Raw genomic sequence first — 13,282 nt, 5'->3', positions numbered from 1 at the left:
GGCTCCACTAACATATTTCTGGGTTTGCTGATAAAACTTGCTCAAATGTTTTTCCTAAATGAACCTGGCTTTTACTCATCCTCGCAAAGAATAGGCCATGAACCTCCCTCTGTGTGAAGATGGCTCTTACTCATCCTCAAAAGGAACGGGCCATTTTTCTGTTTTGCTGTCACTGGAATGAGTCCCTGAGTGCCCCCCACACACACACACACACACGCTCATGGAATTGCTGGGGCAACAGAGGAAGCCAGTGCCCACTGGTGATCGTTTCCTCAGTGTGAACTAACTGACTCATACAGGGATGCAGCCCACCAACCCCAGGTCAATTACGAGTGTGGGACCCACCAAGTAGTTTGAACCAGTCATGACTCATGACCATGCTGGGATATGCAATCTGGGCCTCAAGTGAAGTTGGAAATCTGATCTCCTCAGCCTGCCAAGTCCCAAATTACAGGGGGTGTGTCTTAAAGTAAAAGGTTTGCTCTCCTCACTCAGTTATTCACAATGCATTTTTGTGTGTGTGCTCCTCCAAAGTATGAAGATCCAGGCCATGGACTTGAGGGGTTACAGAGATGGTAACCCATGACCCACCCTGGCCCAGTCAGGAACTCTGACAAGCATCAGCCTAAATCAGTGAGGATGAAAGGGTAGGATCTAAGGAAGGATTTGCTAAGAGGGGCTGGCATTTGGCTTGTCCTTAGAAGACCCCAGAATTCGATCAGGGAGAGGTGGAAAGAAGACATTCCATCCGGCCAAGGACAGAAGAGGGGGAAAGTCGAGTAATGTTTATATTTGGAGCCTTTTGACAATGGAATGGGGTTCCTGTTTGGGGGTATTGGAGCCAAATTGTGAGAATGATAATGTCATAGCTAGAACAACCATGAGTGGCCACGGAGGGCTCTTAGGCTCGAGAGTGTTTTCATCAGATGTGCACGTAAAGATGAATCTGGTAGTCATGTATGGCTTGGAGGCCGTGGGGACAATGATGTGATTCCACCTTAGTTCACTCAACACTTTTAATTAAGGGGAACAAGCGGGAGGAAGGGCTCAGAGGGACAGAGGATGACCAGGCCAGATTATGATGGGTTGATGGGCCATTGTCAGGACCCGAAAGAAATGGGAGCCAGTGCAGGTTTTGAGCAGAAAGGAGACATGATATAGCCTACTTGTCCATAGATCATTCTGGCTTCCAGAATGTGAGTTGAGATTATCAAGCTCTCACTGCTCTCAAGGAACTTATGATCTGATTTACAAGGGAACAAATCCAAGGTTTTCTACACAATAGAAAATCACAATTTTAAATTTGATGATTCATGTCAATATTCACCTCATTGCAGATTCATACAGATATTCACACAATTCCATGTAATAAAACCTGTTTCTCCCCTGCCATACTTTCTTTGCATGGAGTTTTGTGCCTGGGCCTGACCCTTCGATGAGGTGATGGAAACATCTAGAATCTCCTTTGAGGGACTGGCAGAATTCTCACTCCAATGGGTCAGGCTGATGCTCAAAATTTGCTATAGTCACATCAAGTGTACCTCTGGCCTCCTTCAGTTCACAGCTCATATTAAAACTCAACAGTTTTGGGGTGCTTGGGTGGCTCAGTCGGTTAAATGTCTGCCTTCGGCTTAGGTCATGATCCCGGCATCCTGGGATCGAGTCCCGCATCAGGCTCCCTGCTCAGCAGGGAGCCTCCTTCTTCCTCTCCCTCTGCCTGGCTGCCCGTCTGCCTACTTGTATCTCTCTCTCTGTCAAATAAATAAATAAAATCTCACAATAAAATAAAACAAAACTCAATGTTTTTTTTTAAGTCCATCTAGCCACAATATCATAGAGCTGAGAGAATGGCAGATGGTCTGTTCTCTTAACTGGGAGCTTGAAGATGCTCTGAACTAACTTCTTCCAGGCTTTGTGAATTCCTCAACATCTTAACCATGCACATCAGTTCATCAGCGTGCCGTGTCACAAGAGATACCTTTGGTGATGAGCTTTAACCTAGCATCGTGGAGCCTAAATCTGTGGGTCAGACCCAAGAGTCTCAAGGAAACATTTATTCTCAGATCCTTACTGGAAAATTCTACCTGCTGGGTCAGACTTTGGGTCCAGACCGTGTCATTCCTATTCAGAACCTCATGGTCTAAAGGAGGGTTGGCCCCAGAGGCATCGAGAGCCAGTGATGGTTCCAGAGCCAGGTTTCCTGCTTCTGAGATGGGCTGCCAGCTCTAAGAGCCTCTCCGCAATGTGGTGGGCCAGAAAGCCAAGCCCCGGCCCCTGGCTGGATGGCCCAACAGGCAGGCCAAGCACCTGCTTCAGGCACTGAAAACAAAATAAAAAGCAAGAAAGAGGAGTATTTGTCATGGAATTTGCTATTTAATAGTTCCCAAAATAGAATCAAAATAGTCCTTGTGGGAAAAGTCAGAACTTCGTTCAGCCTTCGTTCCGTGTATTTTATGGATTAGTGTTGTTTGGGTGTTGAGTTACTCTGGCCCATCACCCTTTCAGTATGTAGGGAAGTGGTTCTCAGCATCAGTATTCACTAGATCTTTGGAAAAATACTGATGCCCAGGCCATGCCCCAGAGCTTCTGATCACATGCCCAGGTGGGGCCTGGACATCAGCATTTTTTTAAACTCCCCAGGTGATTCTAATGTACAGCTGGGTTTTTGAACCATTAACTTAGGGTGTCTAAAGGTCCCCATCTGGGGCGTCTGGGTGGCTTAGTCGGTTAAGCGTCTGCCTTCAGCTCAGGTCATGATCCCAGAGTCCTGGGATTGAGTCCCACATCAGGCTCCCTGCTCAGTGAGGAGCTTGCTTCTCCCTCTCCCCCCCCCCCCCCCCCCCCGGTGCATTCTCTCTCTCTCTCAAAGAAATAAATAAAATCTTTAAAAAAATAAAATAAAGATCTCTATCTGACCTTGAACTTTCCTCCCAAACCCACGCTGTCCCCTTCGCTTGCCCAAACAGCATGGTCAGGACCCTAAAGGGGTTCTTTAAAGTCACTTTTTAAAGATAAGCAAGGGTGCCTGGGAGGTGCAGTCGGTTAAGCATCTGACTCTTGGTTTTGGCTCAGGTCCTGAATCTCAGGCTCATGAGATCAAGTTGTGGTCGGGCTCTGCGCTCAGCACGGAGTCTGCTTGAGATCCTTTCTCGATTTCCCTGTGCCCCTCACACTTGTGCGCGCTCTCTCTCTCTCATAAATCAATCTTTAAAAAGATAGAAAAAAGAACAAGCAGATACATGACCCATCTGAGCAGCTGGTGAATGAGTAGTGTGGGCATCTCAACCCAGCTTCTTCGTTGGTTCGAGATCCAGCCCTGTTGGGTTGCTCCCTCTGGGGAGGTGAGTGGGCTTGGCCCTACTTCTGTGGCTGCCCCTGGGGAGGAGCACTGGAAGCTGCCCCATCCCTACATTTCCTCTGTGACCCTCCCCCCTGTGCTATGGTTTCAGCTCAGAGGCTTTCCAGAAAGGTGGAAGGAAAGGGGCCAAGAAAGTAATGATTGTCATCACAGACGGAGAGTCCCATGACAGCCCAGACCTGGAGAAGGTGATCCAGCAAAGCGAGAGAGACAACGTGACCAGATACGCTGTAGCCGTGAGTCCTGCCCCGAGTGTCCTAGACTGTGTGCCCCTAGAGGCTTAGCCATCAAACCTCAAACCTCTGGGGAGTCTCAGGGGCATTTTCTGGGTAGTGAACAAGCTGTCCAGGCCCTCCAATGGGCCTCTCCTGGTTTCAGCCTCTCCTAAAGAGCATCTGGGGAATCCAGGGCTATCCACAACAGTTGTGGGGGCTTGGGAGGTTTTTTCCTCCATTGCCAGGGAGATTTTGACACCTCAGAACTCTAGGAAACACCCCCAAGCCACCCAGCCCCCAGACCCTTATCTTAGACCAGGGGCCTTCTCTGGCCCCTACAAGACAGCCCGTCTCAAACTGCAAATGGAACCCCAAGTTCTGCTCCTGGCAGCTGAAACAGCGGCCGTGGCCACTCGGGGGGTGGGGGTGGGACAGGGGACTAGGGCGTGTGGGGAGGTCTGTGCTACGTCCTGCTTGGTCACCCTGCCCCTGTTCCCTGGCAGGTCCTAGGCTACTACAACCGCAGGGGGATCAATCCAGAAGCTTTTCTAAACGAGATCAAATACATCGCCAGTGATCCCGATGACAAGCACTTCTTCAACGTGACCGACGAGGCAGCCCTGAAGGACATTGTTGATGCCCTGGGGGACAGGATCTTCAGCTTGGAAGGTAAGCGATACCTACCAAGAGGGGTCTACGCTTCCAGGCTCATATCAGGTGAACCCCATGGAGCGACATCCAGCCCCACAACACAGAATGCTTTAGCAGGAGCCATCCCTTCACGATAAATGAGTGGTATTCCATGCGGGACTGGAGGCTGTGCAACCTCACAGACAGCCCCGGACAGTGGCTTTGCGACTTTCTCCTCCTTTGACCACTGACGATCCTGAAGCCTGTAGGAACCAAGTGACTTGCCAAAGCTTCCCCAGCTTGGGAAGGAGTCGGGGTCTGAGCTAGTGTCGCCGGATTTAGCAAATATAAAATGCAGTGTTTGTGGCAGACTGATGCTAAGAAGTTATCCGCTGGTTGTCTGAAATTCAAATTGAACTGGGCATCCTGTATTTTATCTGGCAACCCAAGTTTGGATGCAGCTGGGCCTGCCTCCGTAGCCTGAAACGCTTAATCCCTGAGTCCGCTGCCTCCCACTCCGCCAAAAGCACTTTGCACAGGATTCCTTCCGATTGCCTCTCTCCTTACTATTTATTATTTCTTAAGATTTTATTTATTTACTTGACAGAGGGAACACACAAGCAGGCGGAGCAGCAGATGGAGAGGGAGAAGCAGGCTCCCCACTGAGCAGGGAGCCCAACTTGGGGCTCGATCCTAGGACCGAGGGATCATGACCTGAGCTGAAGGCAGACACTTAACCGACTGAGCCCCCCAGGCGCCCCTCTCTTTACTTACTATTTAAACTCCAGTTTTGTTTGCACGGCTCTCCTTTGCTCCGTGTATTGCTAGACCTGGCCCTCCCGACCCTGGGCTGGGCCACATGGGAGGATTTGTAAACAGAGGCAGAAAGCAGTGTCCCAGAGCCCGAGCACATTGGAAAAGATGAGCTCCAGACCCACGAGGAGACCAAAGCAGCCCTTATCCACAGGACAAAGGAATAGAAAGTGTGAGCCTGAGTTTTGACACTCACATAGGACTTAAATATCCAGATGAGGGTACTTCTAGAAACGGTTTCCTTGGGCATGGAGAACTTCGGCTCCAGGGCCCTGGGGGGAGCGGGGGCTCTCTGGGGAGGGGCTTTCAGCACACATGGGTTTCTTGTGCAAAGCTGTGGTGGTGACAGGTCTCCCTCCCAAGGGTCGAGCCAACGTTTGGGAATCATCCAGAGGCCTCTGGAACCAAAGCTGGTGAATAATAGGAATGAGAGAAGTGGGGAAAGAAATGGAATTTCCACTTCTTGCCAAAAATGTAGACTATTTCTTTCCATGCACTTTTCTCGATCTTTCCCCTATTTTGACAGTCATATAGCATACATGCTCTGTCATATAACTCGTCCCAAACCCTTTTCAGCAGTAACGGGGCTACTAATAGTAAAGCCAGCAGCTGCCAGAAGGTGCCTGGTGCCTCCCTGTGCAGGTTGCCTGCCTCTGGGGCCACCCAGGGGAGCAGTGCTGCTGGACTCAGCCTGGGGCCACCCAGGGGGGCAGTGCTGCTGGACTCAGCCTCAGGGCCCCCTCTGCCCTCGCTGAAGGGGCCCCCAGGACACAGGTGCTGGGGGTGGAGATGCAGGTGTGTGTGGCGCTGAGCGATCAGGCGTGGAGCTGAGATCTTTCTGTCCTTCTGTTTTAGGCACCAACAAGAACGAAACGTCCTTTGGGCTGGAGATGTCGCAGACAGGCTTTTCGTCCCACGTGGTGGAGGTGGGTCAGGGTTGGAATCGCCCTCCCGTGCACTTCCCAGCTCTCTAGGTGGTCACCCCACCTCTCCTGGGCTCTCACGCCTCTTTGTTTCTCCGGTCTCTCTGTCTCTGTCTGCCATGCCTGCAAGAAGGAAGTCAAGATCTTCAACTTGCAACAGGTTGTCTCAAGCCCTTCTCAGCAGGGAGTGGGCTACAAGTAATGAACTGCCCCCTCCCTGCCCAGGGTGCCGATGGGGGCATTTCCTCCAGGATCAAAGGTCCCAATTGGTCCACAGAGCCTTGTGTGAAAATTGGGTCAAAACCAATGGCATTTCGCTAATAGTACCCTGTGCCTGAGGCAGTCTGTGCGTGCGGGGGCTTAGCCCCACACTGATGCGGGAGGGTGTCCAGATGTGCCAGGTGGCAGAGGTCCCAGGCGGGCACGCCGTGTCACGAGCAGCCTGCCATGTCAGAGGCTCTGCGTCGCAGGCCCAGAGCGTCAGGCTCTCACTCACCCTCGGCACACCTCACCTGGTTCTGATTGGCAAGATGGGGCTGGAACCTCCCAGAATTGCCAGAGGGGCCTCGAGAGAGTTGGTGTCTGTAAGAACGTTTTTCTAAACCATGGAGCCCCACCTGGGAGCACTGCATGGTGGGAGCACCGCACAGCAGGAGTCTGAGTCGGGGGCATACTTTGGGCAGACAGGCGTCCTGGCTGTTCTCCCCTGACTGGCACCACGGGAGCATCCTTCTGCCTCCTCGTTTGCCAGAAAAGACCTATCGATCCTGCCGGCTTATACATGACCTTCATTATCTCACCGATTCCCGCCCCCACTCCTCTGTGAGGTGAATCGGGCAGGATTCCTTGGTCCCCCTCTCCAGAGCAATAAACTGAGTCACACAAAGTCTGAGTGACCCGCTGAAGTGACATAAGCGACAAAAACACCAGTCTTACACTTTTCCTCCCCACACCAAGCAGCTGCTCCCTTAAAGCTTATGGAATCTGAGGGGGTCTGAGTCAGAAATCCCAAATCGGAGGCAGGGTGTGGGGTGGGGGGACACGTGCACAGCAGGCAGCATGCAGAGGGGTGGAAACCTGACTCATGATCCGCTGTTCCTGAGCTGCATCTGGACAGGCTCCTGCCCACCCGAATACAGCAGGATATAAATGGAACTGCCTGTAATTATAAGACTCGTGTTATATGGGCACAGCACTTTAAACTTTTCCAGGAAATTCCTGTGCCCCATTTCATGCTCAGCACAGCCCTGCTGGGTTGGCAGGTGGGAACAGTTGTCCGTTTTAGGTGGTCAGATCTGCAAATCTTTTCTGTGCCTTCTCGGGGCTGGGCCCTGTGCTGGGTTCCGGAAGGTGCAGGCTCCTGCTTTGAATACGATGGTCCATGTATGCCCAGGAATCAGGGAACCTGAAGAGAAAGGGAGGTTACGACGAGGTTCAGGCATTCAGGAACACTGAGATGAGGCCTGAAAATGACCCAAGCAGTTCAGCGTGTCGAGCGAGATGAGTCCCTGCAGGATCCACGGGCTCCTCAGCTGCACAGGGAAGACCAGGAGCTCTGAGCCTGGCCTGTTATTTAGGTCAAGGGCATGCATTGCCATGTGCAGATTCTCCCACGTGTCCGACTTGTTTTCATTCCCGTGGTTGGAGAGACCAGGGTGCCTCTCCCCACCCTCATCTCTACCCCAGCTCTTCTAAAGTCCCCAAGTCTTGTTTTCAAGTAACAGGCATCTGGAAGTTTTTATCTGATAGGACTCTTAAAGAGATGATGATTAAATTTGAATCTGAGACTCTTGAATACTTAAAAAGAAAAAAAAAATCCTTCCAAATCTGAAGGCATGGAGCAACGATGGTGGGCTGTCGGCGCTGCGACTGGCCATTGGGTCGCTATTTTAGGGCGCAGAGGTTTCTCAGTGCCAGCCACTGATGCCACCATAATTGGCCACAGCTGTCCTGTCTCAGGGTCGGTCAGACCTCTGTGGGGCAGAGGATGGAGAGCCTTTCGGCTTTGCCCAGAGCAGGTCTGGAGCCCCAGTGAGTCCACGTCCTGGGCGAGCTACCAGGCTCCATCTCCCACAAAAGCATTCCACAGACAGCCTCAGACAACTGCTTCCTGCAAATGTGTGGAGAGTCTTCAGCTGCCCTGGGCCTGTTTAGTTATGTCAGAGAGAAAGATCTCTAGTCCTAGGGGAAGGACCCCATAGAATGTTCTCAAATAGCAGAGGAAGGGCGCAGCGGCTGATCACCTGGGCTGCTGTTGTCTACCTAGCAAGGAAACCGGCCTCCAAGTGAAAAAGGGTAAAAACAACAAGAGGAAAGAGACTCCAGTGCTCAGGGTAGGAGAGGAGACCCCAAAATGCCACCTGGTCACCCAAAGAACCCAATGCCCCAGGCCACAGGAGCCACTGGGGAAACCCAGGGAGCTAGAGTCAACCCAGGGAACTCTAGTCTCAATTTGCAAAAAGGGGAAAAAGGATGTTCTGGAAATTACCATCAAGAAGGCCAGCTGTGATCTCTGGTCAAATTCTAAAACAGATTTTTAAGCCAGTGGTTCCATTAGCATTTGGAAATGAACGCAAAGGTCACTAATAGCTGGAGTGGCTTCTATTAGTCCTGGCTGCCTGCTGAGGTGGTGAACTCCCTGTTGAGCTGGGTAATCAAGAAGAAGCTGCAGGAGTCGGCCAGAAAGCTTACAAAAGGGACCCATACCTCCCAAGGGGGCGCAGACTCTATGAGTCTATAATGCCCTCAGGCCAGGAGGGGAAGCTATAGAGGAAGGAAGGGACGACAGTCATTGCCCATTGGTGGTGGATGGAGCTGGGGTGCTCCTCTTACCTGAGGGCTCAGCCAAAGAATTGGACCTCCTACCCCACGGTCCATATGGCTCCCCAACTCCAAAAGTTTCCAGAAGGAAGCAGTTTTATTAGCGTGGGTCCTGTCTACACAAATACTTTGGTGACTCACCTGAGATGGAAAGAGACTATTTTCCTTTCACCTACACGTGATGACCCAGCAGGACCAGAACAGGCCAAGGCGGGGGGAGTCTCCCACCTCCCCGGCCAGCTGCCCCTTCAGCCTGTGCCCTTCCTGCAGTGCCCCCTGGGGTTGTGGGCTGGAGAGCTAAGGCCATTGGCCATTATCAGAGGTCCTGAGCTGTTGAAGCCTTCAGGCTGTAATTTTTCCTAAGAGCTTTACATCTGAACTAGTTTGGCACATTTGACTCAATCAAAAATGAAAGAAACTAATCCATAAATTCCATAAATGATGATGTGAGGGGTTGTAAACTCTTCTACGCCCCCATAGCCCTAAACAGTGGATTCTTCCACCTGCCAGCCAGGCCAGGCAGTTAAGTGTCCTCAGGCTCCACCTTGTGCGACCAGGACATGGGAGCCAAGGTCTGCCGGCTTGTTGTTCCAGATGGTTGAGAAGTGACTCCTGCTGGTAGGAATCATTTCCAGTTCATGGGGGGGGGGTCCTCCTAAGCCCCAGGCCCTCAGGCTGTGCGTTGGTGCCCCGCACCCCACTCCTGGGCCTCGTTCCCAGGACCTCCGAGCAGAGACCACCAACACTCTGATCAGGACTGAGCAGTCAGGTACCGTGTGGCCCCTGCTTCCCACACCCCCTCCTTGTCACCCGGGCTCCCGATTTCCAGCACGGTGAAGAGCTTCCCTCCGCAGAAAGACTGAGGGCCTGTTTCCGGGTGTCTCCTGCCCAACCCTGTCTAAACCTCCTGGCACTCGTCCCTTCCTCAGGCTCCACTTCGGGCTTATTAAAAATAATCATCTTCTGACAGAATCCGAGCGTTAGTGAAAGTATAATCCATCCTCTTAACCATGTATTTGCCTTAGGAGGGGCTCTCGGCCCTTCTACAGCCACTCTGATGATGGCTACACAGGCACTAGGGAGCCATGGAGGAGTCTAGGGAGGAGGAGAGTACTCGGGGTCCTCTAGGTGGTCTGTGCGCCAGTGCACAGAACCACCAGCAGCCACCTCCACCCGCCCATCCGAAGCCAAGAAGAATTGTTGGCATCTGGTATCCTCATTCCATTACTGCTGGGCAAGAAGAAAGCACTGCCTGACTGTGTGGCCTCAGACAAATCATTCAACCTCTCTGAATCTCAGTCTTTGAGCAGGTGTCTGAGAAGTACTTTCTAGAAGTGAATCTTGAGGCTTGGAACTGGAAGTGTGTATTTCGAGACTTGCTAATAAATCAAGTAAGGGTTTCTTAAAATCCTATCCTAACTCCACCCACGCCCTCAGTTGCCCGCCCCTTCCTGCGGGGACCCCCCCCCAGCCAGGCTGCCTGGCCTCCAAAGGGGCCCTCCCCTTCAGCTGCTGTCAGCGCCAACCTGACCATGAGGTCTACCTCTTTGACTCCTGCTTCCCCGGTGCTTTCTAGACCAACTAAAGAATGAGAAGAGCTACTATCTACTGAGGCCTGATTGGATGCCAAGCACCATGCTAAGAATTAAAAATGTGAATCCTCACAGCAAAATGATTTACGGCAGCGGCGGAGACAGAGTAACGGAGAGAGAGAAAGAGCGAGGGAAAGAGAGAGAAGCTTGCCCAAGATCATACAGCTAGCCCCTTTGGAGCTGGGACAGGGACCCTGGATGTCTGACCCCAGGCATGCTCTAGCCACCAGGCCAGGGATTCTCAGCCTCAGCCCAGCCGACAGTTTGGGCCCCACAGTTCTTGGCTGTGGGACTGTCCTTGTGTACTGTAGGCAGCAACCCTAGCCGTTACCCACCAGATGCCATACTGACCCCAACACCACCCCCCACTCTGACAACCAAAACTGGTTCCAGGCATTGCCAAATATTGCCCGGGGTCCGAGCTGCCCCCAACTCAGGAACCACTGCCTTAGACTATGCTGTTCCCACGGCTGGGGACGCACACTGGCTGGAACTTGGTTGAGGTCACACGCCCAGGGAGCCTTCAGCTCAGGTGGGAAGGCAAGACTGCTGTAGGGGCCGGGGCAAAGGCAACTAAGAGCTGAGCTAGCAGAATCCAATGGCAGGTGCTATGCTCAAGTGAATTACAGGTATAGGTTGCCTATAGGGAGGGTACGGACTTGGCCTTGACCATGCCGGCATCCTCATTTCTGCACAGGGCACCAGAAAAGTCAGCTTATGCCAAAGGTCCATGGGCAAGGCCACCCGGGCACACCCTAGCACTATGTGGTGGGAGCTCCGGTGGCCCCAGGGGGAAGGAAGCCATAAATCAGGGAGCCAGTGCCAGGCCCAGAGCATGGGACGAGGCTCTTCTCTGGAATGCCCTGCTATTCATGTTCCAGCTGGGTCTGCATGCCTGGTTTCCTCAGCCAAGGCTTTGGCCCTTTGGGGGACCCTGTCCTTCCAGATTTTTTCCAAATGCAAAATGTCTAGGCTCCCCGAGCTGGGGAAAGACAGTGCCATAGCGAGGTTTGCTCCGGTGGCCTTCGCTTGCCCTCCCAGCCAGCCCTCAGCCACTGTCCTCGGTGAGGCTCTCCCTAGCAACAGACCCCTCTTGGAACAGGGCCACTACCTGGGAGCACAAACGTGTAGCCCCTGCCAGGGTAAAACGGCATAAGGCGAGAGCCCGTGAGCCATCAGCCGGCCCAGTACCACCAAATCCAGAAGTCCCAGTGGAATCCCCAAGCTCCACTGGTCAGCATCAGTCCTCCGCAGCAGAATCCCAGCCATGTCAGTTGAGCCAGGCTTCCTCAGTACGTCGTGGAGGCCTCTTGTCATCTGCAAAGCCAAAAACTCATTTTCTCCATGGAGGAAGGCTGTCCTGCAGTAGCAAACTTGGACTCAGCCGTAAGAGAGAGGGAGGAGAGAGAGAGGCGAGGCCCACGGATCACTCTCCTCTTAGAGGGTGTTCCAATGGAAAACTGGAACCTGAGTCCAGGGGCTGCCCATGGGTGTTTTCTCCTCTGCCCAACCCACCTCCTGCTCCAGGTCCTAGCCCTACCCCGACTTGCTGTGCAGCCTCGGGCAAGTCCCTTTCCCTCTCTGAAGCTTGGATGCTGTTTGTCAAGTGCAGATAATGAACATCTGTCCCACTGGCCACTCACAGATGGGTGGCTGGATGAGAAAGTACTCTGCAAAGAAGGGAGCATGTCCCAAGTTCAAGGAGCGCTGGCGGTGACCGTGCGCAGCGAGTCTTTGAAGCCCCGGCCCCGATCCTGGCCCGGCAGATGTCAGGCACTCCCCAGCTGAGGCTCATACAGAGTAGGAGGAAAAAGCTAATTAGAAAGTGTGACATTAAACACAACCAAGCATATCAGACTCTCCAGAGACCGGCTTACTTACAGTCATAAAAACATTCTGTCTGAACAGTCAGTTCCAGAGTATTCCAACTCTTTAAACCTTATCTAAGATCAACTTCAGTCTTTAAAGTGCCCCCTGGGAAATGAGAAATGGAAGGTCAGCTTCAGGTTCACGGTCCTGCCCCCTCCACTGGCACCAGTGAGACCAGCACCTGGTGACCCTGCCTGCATGTTCACTCACGGCCTTGACTGTCCCAAGGCCAGAATCACATTTTTCCATTGGCACCATCGCTTTGGAGGTGCGGGGAGATGGAGTGCTTGGGGGGACCTCAAATCCTGCCAACCAGCCAGGATCAGGGAGGTTCAGTGCAGGGGAGAGGTGACTTCACCAGCTAGTACTCTCACAGCCCAGAGCTGGGGTACCACCTGCCCGGGCCAGAATCGCCAAGGTCGCCCAGGAAGGTGGCCCTCCCTGCTTCCACCACCTCCTCGGACCTTCATTGTCCCTTGTCACTGCTCTTCCTCTTCTAAGTGCTTGCTGTTTGTCTTTCTGTGCCCACTAGCTCTGTGGGTTGTTTAAGGAGGTGGGGTAGTGATGGCGAGGGTGCAGAGGCAGCCAGAGAGGGAGGGGACCCAGTCCTCCGGGACGACCCTGGAGTCAGGAACAGGGAGCCAGCCCCTCAGGGAGCCAGAGCCCCCATCTTCCCGTCCAAGCACTGCAGCACCCACTTACCCTGCAGCTAAAGACAAGCGTCCTTCCTCGGAGCGAGGGCTGTCATGGATGTGGCCCTGGCTTATCCATCCAGTCTCATCAGAGTCACTCTGGCCCCTCATTCCATGCTCCAGACCATTAAACGGCTTCCAGTTCCTTAAAACCAAGGCCTCGAGACTCTCCAGCCTCAGGGCCTTTGCACACTTGTCCCCTCCCTGTCCAGGTGTCCGGGTGAGCATGATGTATTCAAAACGCTTTTCCTGACTCCCATTTCAGTCTAGCCTAAACCTCCCTGTGCTATTTACTTATAGCATTTATCACAATTTGCAACTATTATACTTATTTGCACAGTTCTTTAGTACTCGGAGCTCTGCGAGGGCG

At 52.8% G+C, this 13,282-nt stretch overlaps 1 protein-coding gene across 1 annotated transcript in view; it reads left to right on the top strand.

The window, feature by feature from the left end:
• The window catches only part of ITGA11 (integrin subunit alpha 11), a 112,210-nt gene that overhangs the window by 64,371 nt on the left and 34,557 nt on the right, over positions 1 to 13,282 (top strand). The window contains exons 8-10 of the mRNA XM_025884148.2: positions 3,450 to 3,594; positions 4,077 to 4,242; positions 5,872 to 5,942. Coding sequence (XP_025739933.1) covers positions 3,450 to 3,594; positions 4,077 to 4,242; positions 5,872 to 5,942 — 382 coding nt within the window. The remainder of the gene's footprint in view (positions 1 to 3,449; positions 3,595 to 4,076; positions 4,243 to 5,871; positions 5,943 to 13,282) is intronic.

Source organism: Callorhinus ursinus, unplaced genomic scaffold, assembly GCF_003265705.2.
Source record: "Callorhinus ursinus isolate GAN/ISIS: 27379988/994484 unplaced genomic scaffold, GSC_fseal_2.0 scaffold25, whole genome shotgun sequence".
NCBI classification, from domain to species: Eukaryota; Metazoa; Chordata; class Mammalia; order Carnivora; family Otariidae; genus Callorhinus; species Callorhinus ursinus.
This window is presented reverse-complemented; position numbering and strand designations above follow the sequence as displayed.